The 16,043-nt window shown below is 47.5% G+C and overlaps 1 protein-coding gene and 1 long non-coding RNA gene across 5 annotated transcripts; one reads left to right on the top strand and one right to left on the bottom strand.

The window, feature by feature from the left end:
- Positions 1–598: 598 nt before the first annotated feature.
- On the bottom strand, positions 599–14,526 carry LOC142413875 (uncharacterized). Of its 3 annotated transcripts, none has more exons than XR_012776920.1 (4): positions 14,420–14,526; positions 3,475–3,647; positions 2,247–2,640; positions 599–734 (listed from the first exon to the last, which is right to left on the bottom strand). It is a non-coding gene; the product is annotated as an uncharacterized LOC142413875 (long non-coding RNA). The 3 variants fall into 3 exon arrangements; XR_012776918.1 differs by lacking the exon at positions 599–734 and adding an exon at positions 742–934; XR_012776919.1 differs by lacking the exons at positions 599–734; positions 14,420–14,526 and adding exons at positions 742–934; positions 4,474–4,587.
- On the top strand, positions 1,798–14,307 carry B3GNT9 (UDP-GlcNAc:betaGal beta-1,3-N-acetylglucosaminyltransferase 9). Of its 2 annotated transcripts, XR_012776917.1 has the most exons (4): positions 1,798–2,163; positions 9,914–9,956; positions 10,815–12,774; positions 12,881–14,307. XR_012776917.1 is itself a non-coding variant. In XM_075510525.1 (3 exons), the coding sequence occupies exon 3, from the start codon at positions 10,879–10,881 to the stop codon at positions 12,118–12,120; it is 1,242 nt and encodes a 413-aa protein (XP_075366640.1). In that variant the 5' UTR covers positions 1,798–2,163; positions 9,914–9,956; positions 10,815–10,878; the 3' UTR covers positions 12,121–14,307. The 2 variants fall into 2 exon arrangements, 1 of the variants encoding a protein (XP_075366640.1); XM_075510525.1 differs by having other exon boundaries at positions 10,815–14,307.
- Positions 14,527–16,043: the final 1,517 nt, after the last annotated feature.

The raw sequence follows: 16,043 nt of genomic DNA, 5'->3' as shown, positions 1-16,043 counted from the left end.
TGACCTGACAGCTGAACCCGGGGAAATTCCTTTTGCCGTGAACTCAAGCAGAGCAGTATTTCACCCTGAATCACTTAAATCTCAGACAGTACTTGAAAATCACAAGATCAGCCCTTCTTTATTTACCACAAAGCTGTATTCCCAACTGCATGGCTCGATGCCTGCAGGAATACAGTGACGAGGAGCAGGGCTCTGCCCTACAGTAGATGGAAGGACAACACACCAACCCGGGGTCAACGGGGTTGACCTACTGATGAGGGTCGAGGTCACTGACCCGGTCTTGTAAGACAGAGTGGCATGCCTTGGGACAGACCGAGGGCACCTTTGCTGGCAGCGAGAAGAATTAATCAGCCATGCATTGGTGCCCAGGGACCAAGGTACAGGCGAGACAACAACCAAGTAGAAGCACCCATGGAGAAAACTCCTGCACCTCCCAAGCTCTCTGCATGAGCTTCCAAGCCACAGCAGCCACAAAGGCACCGCACAGCAATGAAAGCCTCTGTTTTCGCTCTCACCCCATGGGAGCAAGCAAAAAGGGTAGTAGGTCTCAAAACCTGGGTGGGGGAACACAGTGGAAATACCTGCTATGAGTCCCTGATCGTTTCAGGGAGTAGTCCCCCTCGCTCCACAGCCAGCCCCCCGGAGCAAAGGTGGACACACCAGTCTCTGTTTGCCTGCGTGACCGTCGTCTGCCTCCTTATGGAGGAGGGATGAAAAATAGCCCGGGGCTGCTGCTGCGGAGAAGCATAAAGGTACCTTGGGTTGGCAGAGGGAAAGCGTGAAGCTGAGGTTTTTGATCAGCTGCGCTATTCAGCGAGGAACTGCTGTTTCAGACAGCTGCAGATCACGAGGTAACAGCTTTCCCACATCACGAACCCATCCACATCACAGCTTTTTATGGTGACATTGTGTTCAATAAAGCAAAACATTTGAGCTGAAATTACATCAAAAAAGCACAGACGCTTATAAAAAAGCATTTTTACGTTATGTTTAAAAAATAGTTGGGTGTTTGTGAAAACAACAGAGTAGATCAAAACCTGGTTTTATGACAAGTTCACTGTAAATTAAAAACTTTGCATACTAAAGGGGCCGTGGTCCAGGCACTCTCCAGACCCTTGGCCTCTGTTAGAGGAATAAGGGTCGTTGTTTCCATTGCAGAGACAAACAGAGCCACAGAGATAGGAAACGCTATGGCTGCAGTCAGCTGGCAGATCGGTAGCGATGGCAATTTAGATTTGGCTCCAAATAAAAATGTTTTGTTTTGAAGTAATTAAAATCAAATGGAAAAAAATGGGTGGGGTTTTTTTTGTTCAGTGTTTTGGGAGATTTGGGAGGGACCCTTGCATCTGTCTTCAGCCTCCACACCACTCAGCTCCCTGCCTCCTCCCATCACTTCCCTACTAGAAAAAAAAGAAACCAACCCCCAAGTGGATTTTCCTTCTGAGCTGAACCCCACCTCAATTTCTAATTTTGCGCCTTTGCAGAGGTAAAGTAAAAAATCACAAGGGGATTAAAAAAAAAGCCAAATTGGGGGGGGGGGGGGAGGGAGAGAAAAATTAGTACATTTCCTATTGAAAAAAGTTCCAAGGAAAAAAAATAGCCTTTTTGTGGTTGTTATTTTTAACTGGTAAAACAGCAGAATTGATGGAGGTCCCCAACCTGGCTCTGCGTTCAATCCCTCGACACCTCCGTCCCTGCCCTGTCCCACGGGGCGCGGATGACCGCACGCAGGAAGACGCGGGGCGCTGCCGGCCGCGGGCCTCTGCCGCGCTGGAGGCCATCTGCGCTCCCCAGCCTGCCGATCACGTGTCCGGCACTTGGAAGCGGACCCAGCTCCTTCCCATGGTGCGGTTGCTCCTTCCACCACGCTACAGTAAGCAAGCGTGTGTGCAAGGAGGGAGCCCGGCGTCTCGTCTCAGACCCCGCTGGCACACGCGCCCCTCCCCGGTAGGCACACGAGCATGGGGAAACTTTGCTGGCTTTCAGCATGAAAACGGCCCAGAGTGCAGGAGACCAAGCGCTGCTTTGCTCAGCGAGGATTTCCTCGGTTTCGCTTAAAGGCTGAGGAATGTCTAACGCTAACTATATCCAGATGTGTCTACTTGGCAGCCCGCTGCTGAGGCATTACCGAGGGGACACAGGATCAGCGCTACCAAATGGGATGTAAGTATCTATTATGTATGTTTGATCAGGGTGGGTTGGGGAGAGTTATGCAGCAAGCAGTGTGAAGTGGAGACTGTCCTTACCTTCTCTTTTTCCTCCAGCCTGCGGCTTTTCTTTTTGCCTTGTTGCTCTTGCAGTGTTGTTACATGCAGCAACCTGAACTGGGACGGTTAACATGCAGCAGGGTTGGCTACAGGCTTGGAACACAGTCTCCAGCCCTGCTACGTCTGCTTTACGCTTTACTTTCCAAAGAACTTTGCTTTGGATGTTTTAGGTTGTTTTTACAGAAGAAAGTTTGGGGCTTCTTTAGACAATGCCTCCAGTGCTCCCAGACAGGGTTTCCTCCCAGCTGCGAACATGTTCCAGTGGTGGCATGTTACATTTACAAGCCATTCCTCCCCAGTAAAAGGACATGAATCTTCCCCCTGTGTTACACTATTGTATGCTTTGAGCAAAACACGGCAATTTTCAAGCTCTCTAGCATCGCAAAGAGAGAAAGAAAAAAATTCAGTCTCGGTGAAAGGGGCAATTACTGATCACATTTTTTAACAGCTTTTGGGCAGATTCTGATAAACTTATGCATTGGGTAGCATCTTGAAATGAGTGGGGCAAGTCAGGACGCACTCCCTCTCCCATTCACGTCTGGGTGTAACAATACCTCCGTGCTAACGCACCGTAATTGCTGGGTTTTGGGGCACATCAGGCAAATGATTTATCAGATCAGAAGATGGTCTGGGAGCTGAAGAAGCAGCGAGCACTGCAGCCTGCGGAGGGCTGGGAAGGGAGGGCGGTTGGTTTTGGTGGAGCTGTTTCTTACCCCTTCACGAGTCTGCAAGGCTTTATTCTCCTCCTGAGGCCAGAGGAAAGGAATGTTTGCAAGAGAGAGGGCAAGTTCCTAACCCTGTGCTTGGCTGCTCCGGGAGGGCCCTGTCTCCCCGAAGCACTCAGGGTATGAGCTGCTGAGCTCTCCGTAATTCCGAAAATCAGACCACCTACATGCAAGACTGCACCTGGATTTAGGAAAGTACCTCTTGAGGCTGCTAAGCTTGTGGAAGATAATTGCGCATTACCTTCTACCTTGCAGGCAGCTGGACGCTCTCGTTAGAGACGTGGTGCTGCGCTTTAGGAGGAGCTGGAGGTTTCCCTGTTTGCTGGGGCCCACCGTGGCGTGCCTGGCAGCAGCACAGTCCTGCACGGGCACTGCCCTGGTGGCGCGTCCTGCCCCGAAAGGGCCAGGAAAACATCCTGCACTGCTTAAATGCAGCAGAGCTGCAGTCCCCAAACCCTGCCACGTGTACATGAGTGACTTACCACCGGGTCAGCAGGGCGACGGGAGGAGCGGTGCAGGCAGCCAGCGTTTCCCGGAGGTCGTGGGGATGGTCACGCGGGCCGCCAGCACTGCCCAGGGTCATCGGGGCTCCTCTGCACAACTGCCGCTGCCTTCTGCTGTGGTACCACACGATTCCCTGCTGATTCTGGGGCCCCTGTACATGAGAGCAGACATCTTAGCACCATCGCCAGCCTTCACACAGCAGCTCTGCGGTTTCTCTGCGTTTAAGCTTGTATAAAAGCTTCATAAAAGCTTCGCTGACTGGGGTGAAAGCTAAGAGGCGGCGACCGCGGCAGCCATTTGCGAGCGGTTGTCTAACGCCTGACTGGCGTTGCGAAGGCGAGGCTGGCAGCGCCAACGGCAGGGACTGTAATAAAATGGGAAAAGCCATCTGGGAAGCTGATGAAACCACGTATTTCAGGACTGGGGCAGAGACATAAATAAGGCACCCTGTCCTGTAACAGCACGGACTTCATCCATTCGTTTGAGCTGGCCTGAAAAGCAGCTCCAACAGGAAAGTTGGAAACAGTCTTTGGAGTGGGGCCTGCATTTTTGTTACCTGCTTGCACAGCATTTCAACCAACAGAGCTTTTGCCTCCGGGTGCTGCAACGCAAGCAACAGCAGCGGTGACGCTGCCGGTGACGCTGCCGGTGACGCCGCGCCGGTGACGCCGCGCACGGGGCTGAAGCGCTGCTGCGACGGTGGCACCGGCCAGCGGTGCCCGAGCAGCGCCGTAGTGCGTGGCTGAGCACCGCGAGCCCCTGCCCCTCCGCGCTGCGTTCCTTTGGCTCTGGCTCACGACCCTGAGTCCTGGGAAAGCTTTCTTAAGACATTCAGCTAATTAAATCCTACAGCCTATTCTCAGTTTGTTTATAGACTTCAAAACTTCTAAGCGGCTGAATGAGATGGGCTCTTTTTTCTGGTAAGGCAGCTTAGCAATTGTTTTGGTTACTTCATTTTTCTAGGGCTTTGCACTAACCAATGTGCCGAAGGGCGTCTCTTGTATTTCAGCCTGCCCTGTCTTCTAGTCAAGAAGATCAAATCATTCAGCGTTGCTTTGTAATCCTATAGCTCCAAATGAGACCTCTTCACAAACACCCTGTAATGCAGCAAGGTGTTATCCGGCACCAAAGCCACTTGAAGCATCGACTTTGATGAGGTTATGGATTTTGCCAAGGGGGGTGGGGGGGGAGGGAACGGAACAACAACCACCACCACCAAACAAACAAACCCAAAAAAGAAACCATGCCGGAATAAAACTTGTTACACGACACCCAAACATAGAAAGTAAAGAGGGCTTCTTCCCCTGCTCCAACACACAGAGCTATTTTTCCCCTTTAAACACTCCAAAACCAGCTCAAACGATTAAACCAGTCGTTTCGTGCATGTTTTTGTATGTGGGGCAGAACAAACCCAGCGCTGGAAGCTGACACATTTCCCTGTGGGTACCCCGAAGAGCCCAGGCACCCATGTGATGCAAAATGAAGACGAGGTTTTGCCTGCATGAGACCCGTACTGAGATAACGCAGCTGAGATGTGAAAACCTTCGCCTCAGTGCTTCACTTCAGGTTTCTGTTCAAGGGTAAGAGAAGGATGGCAACCCCACGCGGCTTGAGGAGAGCAAAACAAGTAATCCCCACACAAAACAGAGTGCTACTTCTGTCTGCGTGCTCAGCAATGCATTTAAACTAAACTGGTGCGGACACAGAAGTCAAATGCTCTCCCGACCCTCGGGGGCTCAGAGGATGGGACCACGCGAGAGTTAGTAGGAAGGTGTAGTCAGCAGAGCTTCAGGTGGTGCAGACTTCTTGCTGTCATCATCCTGGTCCGGTGGGATAAAGCTAATCTGCGCGTGTCTATTTTACACAGTCCCAGCTGCAGGATGGGCACAGGGTATGTTATTATTGTTGCTGGTGGGTTCTTGAACAACGTCAGGAGGCGGCGGCAGAGGAACAGCAGCACAAGGTTAGGAGGGGCTGGGAGCTTGATCTGCTCTTGCCGAGTGAATCAGGATGGAAAAACTGCTGGAAATGAGGTGGGAGAGGGACAGGTGCGCAGACCTCCCCGCTGCAGGCCAGAGCCCTGGTCTCAGCTTCCAGCACTGGGTGTTACAACCCGACTTTGTTCTCGTGAAATGCGTTCAACCAACATGAAAACAAATATCCAAAACCTCAAGCATTGCCTCATTGACGGTTGGACTAGATGATCCTAGAGGTCTTTTCCAACCTGAATGACTCTATGAAAGCACCCCCACCACTCAGAATTTTCCAAGTTCCTTTGAGGATTGCAAAAAACTCATTGAACCCATCGGTGCTGGATCCACACCACTTTCTTTAGCTCAGTTTACAGAGAAACAGATAAGACATCTCTATCATCAATCACAGCCCCACATACTGCATGGCCACACAACATACGCGGCTCCTCTGGTGCACAACCCAAACCTACCGGTGGCAGCTCCAGCTTCAGGAGCGAGGAGGGGAGCCAGGAGGGAGCTGGAAACACTTTGCATGCAGTGGGGCAGCAAGCTCATCTGGGGACAACCCACAGCCGTGCTTGGTGGGGATGGACATTCCTGTGAGCCAGGCTGGGACGAGTGTGCAGCACAGCTCTTTGCTGAGTTTTGTACCCTCTTGCTCAGTGTACCACATTTTCAGCTTGCCTCACCATTGCAGCTGCTTTTCCCGAGGCTGGGCGGGTTGAATAACCACTCTTCAAGGCACAAAGGAACATGCCAGAATCACCAAGGCTTCCTGACTGAATCTGGGGACAGGATCCAGAGGCTTTTTCCCACCTGGGCCCGTGTAAGCAAGTGTGCCAAGTGACGGAGACATGATGCCTGCTGCAAAAGAAGGAAGTTTCCAGGATGAGCTCAAGGCTTCACGTCATTCAACTGGGAATGAAGGACTAGAAACTTTTTTTTTTTTAAATCATCATTTAACTGTTTTTATTGCAGCAGTCCTTGGCCGTATTTCAGAATCCTGCTCTCAGATAAATGAAAACCAGGCGGAGGACTGGGCCGTCTGCCCGAGCGTGCAACAGCGCAGGTCAGATTCCCTGCTTGGATGCTCACAGGGCGCCATGCCCAGCTCCGGCCACTTCCAGCTTTCGAGCATTTTGTCCCCTGTGGCCCCCTTGGTCCTTCCATCACATTCCCTGTGTCCCCCACGTTTCCGCCTCATGGATATGGGACCTCTCAGCCTCTTCCTACAGCCCAGCTCAGCCCTCTAACATCACTGGTGCTCGCAGCCCAGCACGCGACGCTCCCGGTCTTCCCCAGGACCCCCTTGTCCCACTGCTGGGGCAAACTGCACCGTCCCATTCAGACCCGCTCGAGCCGGACTCAAGATCCCTACTGTAGCCATCCTCGGGGAGCCAACACAGAGACAACTGCCCGTTTTTCCAAGCTTAGAGGACACAGGAGGCAGCCCTGGCAGCTAAGCCCACACTCCCTGAGGCACCGAGTGATGCAGCAGTTTCATAAGCCCGTCTCCGTTTCACAAGTTGGACGGAGATCCCCCCGGTGGTGTACGAAGCAGCGGTGCCCGCCTTGGATGCAGACACGCAGCAAGATGCTGTGCCGAGAAACGCTCTGCTGGGCTCACATCTCTCTTGTTTGGCATCAAGTATTTTCTGCTCGCTTTGATAGCCCCATAATTCCACACCCCCCCGCACCCACCCACCCCCCGGTGTCGAGGTGGATGAATAATCTTTTTGGCTTTAGGACACACTGGAGGGTCTGCCAGAATCATCGGTGCCTCTGAATTCAAGAACAGGACAGCTTTTCCCACACTGACGTCCACGGATGGAGCTCACACCTGTGTAATAATCGAGGGTATTTCCTTCAAAAGAAGGAAATATCTAACAAAGACTGGAAAATCCATATAATTCGATCAAGGAATCACTTCAAGGGCTGGCAACTTCTTTCAGAAATGAGATGTCTATATTCAGCACTGAACTGTTTTATTTCAGCACAGAAATCGCTATTTCAGATTCTTTTCTTTCAATAAATGAAAACACAGAAGAAAATCCAGGCTATCAGCCCAGGCATGTAACAATTCAGGGTTTTTCTTGGCTTTTTCAAGGGCGCTCGTTGCCAGATTCCAAGATGCTGGCAGGGTAAATCTGTAAGTCATGGAAATTACGAGTTTCACGACACACACATTTTATTCCAAACCCTCGCCAATAAAATGAAACACAGGAAAGAGCCAGGAATTTCATCCAGCTCCTTAATTACCATCTGGAGCCTGGCAGCTGAAATAAGATCAAACTTTTGCATAGAAAAGGAAAATAAAAAAATTGCTATTACAGTGGGGAAAGAGATGAGACTGCGAAGAGCTTGAGTAGAGATACACAAACATCCCAATGCTATCAGGATCCGTCCCACCAGGATCTCCTGCTTGCTCTGGAGACCACGTGCACAGAGCTGCGTAGCACCTCAATAAAGTTCATCCCATCGCAACAGAAGGAGCAAAAATACCTCAATTTTAGTTCTTATGAGCTTTTTGAGACAGGGTCCCTATTTTAGGTATCTCAATAACACCGAGCAAAAATTCTTGCTCGTGATGAGCAGAAGAGGGACAGACTGACTCTCCTTAGCAGATCCAGTTCAGTAACACATCCTGGGTGTAGTGGGACCATCCTTTCACACCGCTGGAGCTTGCCTTCAAAATTATTGAAGGCAATGTGAGGGAAAGCCTACTGGGAACCACATCTTGACAGATAAAGGATGATTTAGCACAAAACTGAAACACAGCGGGTTGCTGCAGAGCACCGCAATCAGGACTTGCCAAGGGTAATTAGCACACGACAGACGTAAAATGCAAACTAACATCCTATACGTGTTAGAAGAGACTGTTTCACGAGGCTGAAAATAGTTATGAGCCAAGTCATGTGGCAGAAAAGGCATAAACAGAAAACAGCTTCTGATTATTATAAGCATTTTAACAACAATTTATGAGAGATCAGAGAAAATTCTACAATCCTGCTATCCATATCAAAGCTATGCCGGTTAAAACATCTGCCTAGCCTAGGAGAGAAGTGAAAGGTACAGTAAAAAAAGCCAACAAATGGAGAAAACCCCAGCAATCTCTATTAAAGGCCAGAAAATGGCAAGAAAGGTGGCCTGAGGAAAAAAGCATGGTCATCAGGACAGGGAGGAAGTGATTTTGAATCCACTGGGAATGCAGAGCCTTACCAAGGCACAGAGGAGCCATTTGCTAAAATAAAGTTTTCAGTAATACTGGAGACAAAGCAGACAAGGTCAGTAAATATTTTGGAGCTGCACTTGGGAAAAAGATAGCTGATACCACATGATGATGAAATACTCTCCAGTTCAACAATAACTTGGAGATGCAGTTAACCAGTAACAAAAAAGCAAAATATTTTAAAATTATGAGGTCCAAGTAATGTGCATCTAAGAATTTTAAAGGGGCTGGCCAAAAAAATCGACTGGTTTATTAATTTTGCTTTTTCATTGGTCTTGAAATATTGCCTAGATCCCCCAGGGTCTGGAGGTAATGTTGCGCCACTATTTTAATACTTCGTAACTACAGACTTATCGGTCTAAATTTGAGCTTCAAAAAGATAATGTTATGGCTGATACAAAATTGACGGTTAATTAACAATTAGCGGGTGATACAATCCATGAGAGTGAAGAAGAATTTGCTGAAAACAGATGCCACTGAATTAAAGAGGGTCCCATTTTAAGTCATAATCCCGTTGAATTACAGTATTCTTGCCAAGCAGGTAGCTGCCCGTTTTTGAGTCAGTAAAGCGGCTATGGGGCTCAAGTGGAGGCAGGGCATCCATCTGTGTGCTCCGTAGGCTAACAGTGCTGAAAACAGTGAACTGCAGGAATAAATTGCATAGGAAGCCGCACGCCCTGGCTCCTCCACCCTTTTCAGTCCTCAGTAAGAAGCGTTCCTTAAGTGAAGACAGACTGACGTTCAACCAGGCAGCTTTTGATCAAGAAGTTTTTCGGTAAGATGATCTCGGCTGACTGAAGACAGGCAGCTGTAATACCTTCAAAGGTAGCTGCTACTAATACAGCACAGGCAAGATAGAGCCGTACATCGCATACAAGTGTAAAATATTATCAGTGGATTACATAAGAATCCTTACGTGCACTTGTGGGAAAATTTTGGGGTAGAGCTAAACTTTTAGGAACACGCTACCTGCTAACAAACTGTAGGGATTACGATTGTTTCCTGCCTTCTCCGGGAGCCCGGAGCGACTGTCAGGTCCCCTCTGTCCAACTCGGTTGTCAGCCGCTGTGGGGAACAGCGTGGCTGCACGTGCGGTGGTGGTGAGAGGACCTTTGCTGCAGCTACAGACACTTGACCAGCTCTTTCCCTGAACTACGGTTGCATGCTGCTTTCTGCCTTCTTACTGCTCTTTCATTATTATATTTTTGTTTGCAGTTGAAGAACTGATCGAGTGAGACAGAAGATCTCTGGGAAAAGTGTAAGTGAGGAATCAAATCTTGTATTTTAAAAGGCAGCTTCATCTCTTACATGTGAATAAAACATTCCTAACACAAGGCTCTCCCTTGCTTCTGTGTATTGGGATTTATTTGCCCACCTCTTGCTTACCGGTTAGGGTGATTTGGCAGAGGCAAAAAACCCGTGCCCCTTCTAACCTTATTAATGGAAGTTATTTATAATGGTTTAATATTTTATAAAGATTACTGGCAGCAAAAAGGCCCTGTGTGCATTCCAGAGTGTGCCTAATGTATTCATTTTGAAGGCACCAAACCGTAGTTGGTTTACGAGAGCTGGCTCTGCGTGCAGGGAAACGCCAGTGACACGCTGCTGCTGAAAAGTCTGCCCTTCAACAGCCAGGTCCGTGCCTCCCCGTTTCGACTCAAAAAGGGTAAAAGCAGCAAGAAACAGTTACCAAGGGGGAGGGGGGGGTGTGTGTGGAATAAAAAAAAAAAAAAAAATCTAATGATTTATGGAAGAATGGCATTGCTCATAATTTTCCACCTTGTTTTTCCCAAAGCGGTGAGATCTCTGAAATGGCAAAACGTGTTTGGCAGAGAGGGGCGTGGGAGGAAGGGCTGATTTCACGTTGTGCTTAGAGAGTGGTTTTCAGGATGACAGCTTGGTGACTTAACTAACCAAGTCACAAAGCCAGAGCACTAGGCTCAGTGTTAAGTTTGCAACCCACGTGCCTTTCGGCAAGCTCCTTAACGTGTCTCAGTGTTCGTATGAGTGAAATGCACTTTGCCGCTAGTTTTTTACATGGTGTTTCAGTTAGTCTTGCCTGCATGCTTCAAAGCTGCCGATCCTCATGGCTGACACACCGTACGTTTATTTACAGATGGACATTGGTGCCAGGCAGCTCAAACACAGCTTTTAACTGTCCCAGAAACACTGCGGAGACAATGAGAGTTCGTCTCAAAGGGGATGCGATCTGTACCCTCTTCCTGCTGGTAGCGCTTTGCTCTTTAATCTACTCCCAGCTGGAACATTTAGTCCCAGTAGGAAACAAGGAGCCGACACAGAAGAAGCCTTCAGTAACACCGAAAATATTCTCTGACCCCAGAGCACGTTGGAGACTGATGCCAGCGGAGGCGATGGTACTCAGACCCCAAGTAACTCCTATCGCTCGACGAACCGGAGCGGCCAATAACAGGGTCCAAACTACAACTCCACCCCCGTTGACCGATTCTGCCTTCAAGCATTATCTCCTAAACAAGGATAACAGGAACTTCAATCTCCTCATTAACCAGCCCAAGAAATGCAGGAAAACACCTGGAGGTCCCTTTCTGCTCATTGCTATCAAATCGGTAGTTGAAGACTTTGACAGGCGTGAGATTGTCCGGAAAACTTGGGGCAGGGAGGGTTTGGTGAACGGGGAGCAGATCCAGCGAGTGTTCCTTCTGGGAACACCAAAGAATAGGACAGTGCTGGCGACATGGGAGACCCTGATCCACCAGGAGAGTCAGACATACCGGGACATTTTACTCTGGGACTTCATGGACACTTTCTTCAATCTGACCCTGAAGGAGATCCACTTCCTGAACTGGGCCGCTGAATTCTGCCATAACGTCAAATTTATTTTTAAAGGTGATGCCGATGTTTTTGTCAACGTTGAGAACATTGTTGACTTCCTTGAGAGACATGACCCCACTGAGGACCTCTTTGTTGGGGACATCATCTACAACGCCCGCCCTATCCGTGTCCAAAAGAGCAAATACTACATCCCAGAGACCATGTATGGGCTAAGCATCTATCCAGCCTACGCAGGAGGAGGAGGGTTTTTGCTGTCCAGCCGCACCATGAGGAAGCTCTCCAGGGCTTGCAGAGAGGTGGAACTCTTCCCCATTGACGATGTCTTTTTGGGCATGTGCTTACAGAGGATCAACCTCAAACCCATTTTGCATGAAGGATTCAAGACCTTTGGCATTGTCAAGCCTTCTGCTGCCCCGCACCTACAGACATTTGACCCCTGTTTTTACAAAGATCTCATGGTAGTTCATAGTCTGAAAGTTGCTGAGATCTGGCTAATGTGGAACCTGCTCCACAGCCCACGTCTTTCCTGTACGCAGAAGAAGCAAGTGAAGAAGCCTTTCCAATGGAAAAAGAAAGCGCAAATAACACCACAGGCATCACCCCTCAGATAATGCAGGCAGACTGCAACAGAAACACATAGCAAACCAGCTGAGAAAGGGAACCTGGAACTGTTGCAACCAAACGAACCAACTTTAGAAGTAGGCTATTTTAGCACATCTTATTTACAATGTTAAGAGAAGACGACAAACTATTGCAGGAAATTGCCAAAATTCCACATTTGCACACACATACCATGTAGGTCCTGCTCCATTAATGAGTCCAAATAATCACAACAGTATCTTTAATTTATTATTATTTATTAGAATTATAGTAGTGCTTAGTGGGCCAATGTGTAAAAGCACATTGCAAAATGCAGTCCTTGGAGATTTTTCAGCATTGTTAGAAATGCAAGAAGTGAAAGAAGATAGAGGGTAAGAGATGACACCAAGGAGCACAGGGATCGTTGTCAACTTGGTTACCTTGACTTGGCCTCATTGAGAAATGACCAAACTACACAGTAACTAGAGTAAAGAAAATCAAGTCACCTTTCTGTACACTCAAATCAAATCACCCCTGCCTGGTTGGCTTTCTGTAGGCCTCATAAGAAGTGAAAAAAAGAACGACTAACAGCTATTGAAATGGGGTCCTATACGTTGCAGACAGGGTGGACTACAAGGAAACAAAGTGGAGGCTGAGGCTGGTGTGGCTGGTTGAGCAAAGGACAGGTAAGTAGGTAACTGGGAAGGGGCAGACTTCCAAAGGACCTTTAAAGAAAGGACAAGAAGAACTTTGAGTTGATCCCTCTGAATCTTGATTTTTCGTTATTTGTAGCAACTCCTCAGTTCAAATATCTGCTCCACTGATACACTCAGGACTCAGGGGACCATTTTTTGGCACTTCCATGAGCTCGGGCTCTCTACGGTATGCTGACTGGCACTCAGTGAAAACTCAAAGTCATCCAACAGTATCTGATCTCTCTCACCATCTAATCCAGATCTTCAGAAGGTCTGCATCTGGAGAGATCCTTTGGCCTTCGCTTGTGAGAGTAAAACCACACAGAGCTGCTGCTTGCATCACATTTGGGAGCTTCTTCAAACCAAAGGAAAACTTGTCAAAGGACTGGGCTGGTTTCTATAGACAGCAGTGCTCTTGCCTGGCATACAGTCAACTGCAAAGAGCAGCCAAGACTTTTCATATTGCTGCGGGTGTCATGTGAAGGGAGAAAGCAGTTTTCAGACAAAAGGGCTTCAGAATAAAAGCCTTTCTAAATTTATTGCAAGAAAGCAAAAACACACAGCAATCTTTCTGTTGGGCTTTCCAAGTTTCAGTCAGTCTGTAACTTCCTAAGTATTTTAAGCATCGGACAAGAACACTGGATTGTTTAGTTTTTCAAAGAATAGTCAATACTTCGAAGCATTTTGTTTTTTCCAGCAGGAGATTACCTTAAAAGAACATCCTTTTCTTGGACATCAAAGAGGAAGTAAATTCCTCTAAATCAGGGTTAAAAAGCTTTGAAATTCACAGGGCAAAGAGCCTGAATTCACCTCTGATACTGTGTTTGTTAATTCTTTTGCAATTTTTCCCCCTCAAAAACACTCCTATTCATCAGAGAACCCCGATGTCATCCCTCTTCAGGAGGGCACATACACACAGCTTCAGAGGAAACTACAGTCATAAATGTCCAGGAAGTTGCTTTCCCTTGAACAGAGCCTGCAGTGCAGCTGCATTTCATATCTGGGTATAACCTTCCTCCCACCCAGCACTAGTCCGGGTGCGGTACTTGTATTACCTACGCACAACATGGAGGAAAGCAAGCTGGTAATATCTTTTGGTAGACTATTAACGACAGGCTTACCCATTATCTTCATCATAAGAGTTTAAGCCTTACAACAATGTATTTCCAAGGAAAGGTCAGCTATATAGAAATCAAAAGACCGTATGTTGATTTGGGATATTTTCAGGATGCAATCCTGAAATACCAAATGCTCATGTGAGCTTTACAAGGAGCTCTGTAGGGTGTGGAAATAAGCCAGAGCCTTGCTGGTGGGAGAAAGCCAGTCATGCCCCGTCTGCTAAAATGTGTGATACTTATGTATTTATGAGCTTGTACAGAAATGTATTACCTGTGATTAGTTTACAGTTTGGGAAATTATTTATACCATCATTAAAGACAGCATGCAGACGTGCCTCTAGTTGTCAGAGTCTGTCAAGTACATCTGCAGACACGTTCTAAGACTAATACCACAGGTATTTTTCATGAAGATAGCAACACAAAATATATGTTATTCATTATTTTGGATAACTTGGTTAAATCCTTCCTTCTGCTGGACTTAATTTAATGCTAATGACAGAAAAATAAACACGGCTTACCTTATGATTTCCTACAAGGCAGCTAGTCAGGTTCAGCAGTCCTTATTAAGATCTTCCTTTTAAGCTTGGAGATGCACAGAGATTGGCTCCTCTCTCTATAATGTCTTCAGATCTGCAATCTACCCACAATACAGCATTAATGAGTGCATTTTGTCCTAGATCAAAGTTGTTGTTCAACATCCACCTGTGCCAGCACATACCCTGATAGCTGGCAGAAGCAGAGCTAGAGCAAACTGTTTACTCCATTGTCTTTATGGAATAGCTCATTTCTTTTATCCAACGAATACTAAATCTAGAATCTATTAATGAAAAATACATCTGCTTTTGTTCTCCAGCCTCTGCTGCATGGGCTGTTTGACCTGGTTTTAAAAGTTTCCATTTGCTTCTGCAGTTGAGCTGGAAGTTCATAGACCCCATATGTGAGCATAATGCACTGGGGGAATGCCGGAGGGCAGTGCTGCACCCCCTGCAGTTTATTAAATTCTACTTAACTGCTACAGCAGGCAAAAAGTCTTTGACTTCACCTAAGCTGGAGACCGTTTCCTAAAAGATGGGCGTCTTTTCAGAAAATCCTAAAACTCTAGGTGTGTATGAGAACTGGCAGGAAGGACCCTCTACTGATCTTTCTGATGCATCTCAGAAAACCAAAGGCATCCATTTCAGAATGACATTCTAAGCAGCTTTTATTAACTGGCTAATTCAGCGCACCAGTCAGGATTTTGCTACAAAGCCTTGCTCGGCAATTTTTTTCATGACTAACCCATGATGAGAAAAGAAAACAAAAACATCTTAAGTGGGTTCCACCAGTAGCAAGGAAAGCAAGCAGACTTCCGAGACAGACATAAACATCTAAAGCTAATACAGTACAGTAGGTTTTATTGAATCCCAGGGATCCACACACAGTCAAATTTTGTTTCTACTGTACACAAGTAGCCAGATTTGGTCACTATAACGAGCAGAGCTGGCTTGAACCTCACATTCAGCACCTCCGAAGGCATCCCTGAACACATAAACTGGTAGCAACTGCCAAGATCCATCATTTGGTCAGGCCACCGCTGACTTAGACATCGTAAAAAAGAAAGCCAAAGATGGCTCTGAAGCAGTTGAGCGTTAAAATATTGTGCTTCCTGTCTGCATTTAATTATTCATCTTTCTACAGCAGGTTCTCGGAAGCAAACCCTAAATGCAAAATCAAACACTACAAAATAATCAAATGGCTCAGAGAATCCTCACTAAATATTAGCACCGAGAACATTCTCTGGAAAGTGCTGAAAAAACATCAGATTGGGGGGGGGGGGGGGGGTCTACCCCAAAGCCCAGTTCGAAGAACTGCTGAGCCCCTGGAGTTGTACCTTTCAGCTGGAGTTGCTCGTCTCAGCAGCCCTGAAAATCAGCCCACCACATTTCCCTAACGATGCTATTAACTCTACCGACACTTGTCAAAAGGAGTAAAACTTTTCAATCCACTTTTCATGATTTTCTAGACTTATGGTCAGCAAGAAAACCACACTGAGAAATGAGAAACTAAACCCCACAGGACGCGTGCATCCCAGTCCCTCCAAGAGCAGCAAACATCTCCCCCACCAGCGCTGGCCAGCCCAACGCCCTCTCTCCGGTTCATCCA

This window comes from Mycteria americana, chromosome 8 (genome assembly GCF_035582795.1).
Source record: "Mycteria americana isolate JAX WOST 10 ecotype Jacksonville Zoo and Gardens chromosome 8, USCA_MyAme_1.0, whole genome shotgun sequence".
Taxonomy (NCBI): Eukaryota; Metazoa; Chordata; class Aves; order Ciconiiformes; family Ciconiidae; genus Mycteria; species Mycteria americana.
Note: the sequence above shows the minus strand (reverse complement) of the source record. Positions and strands in the feature narration are given on the sequence as shown.

Excerpts from the sequence above, each read along its gene's own strand:
- B3GNT9 (XM_075510525.1), top strand. The coding sequence starts at position 10,879 with ATGAGAGTTCGTCTCAAAGGGGATGCGATCTGTACCCTCTTCCTGCTG.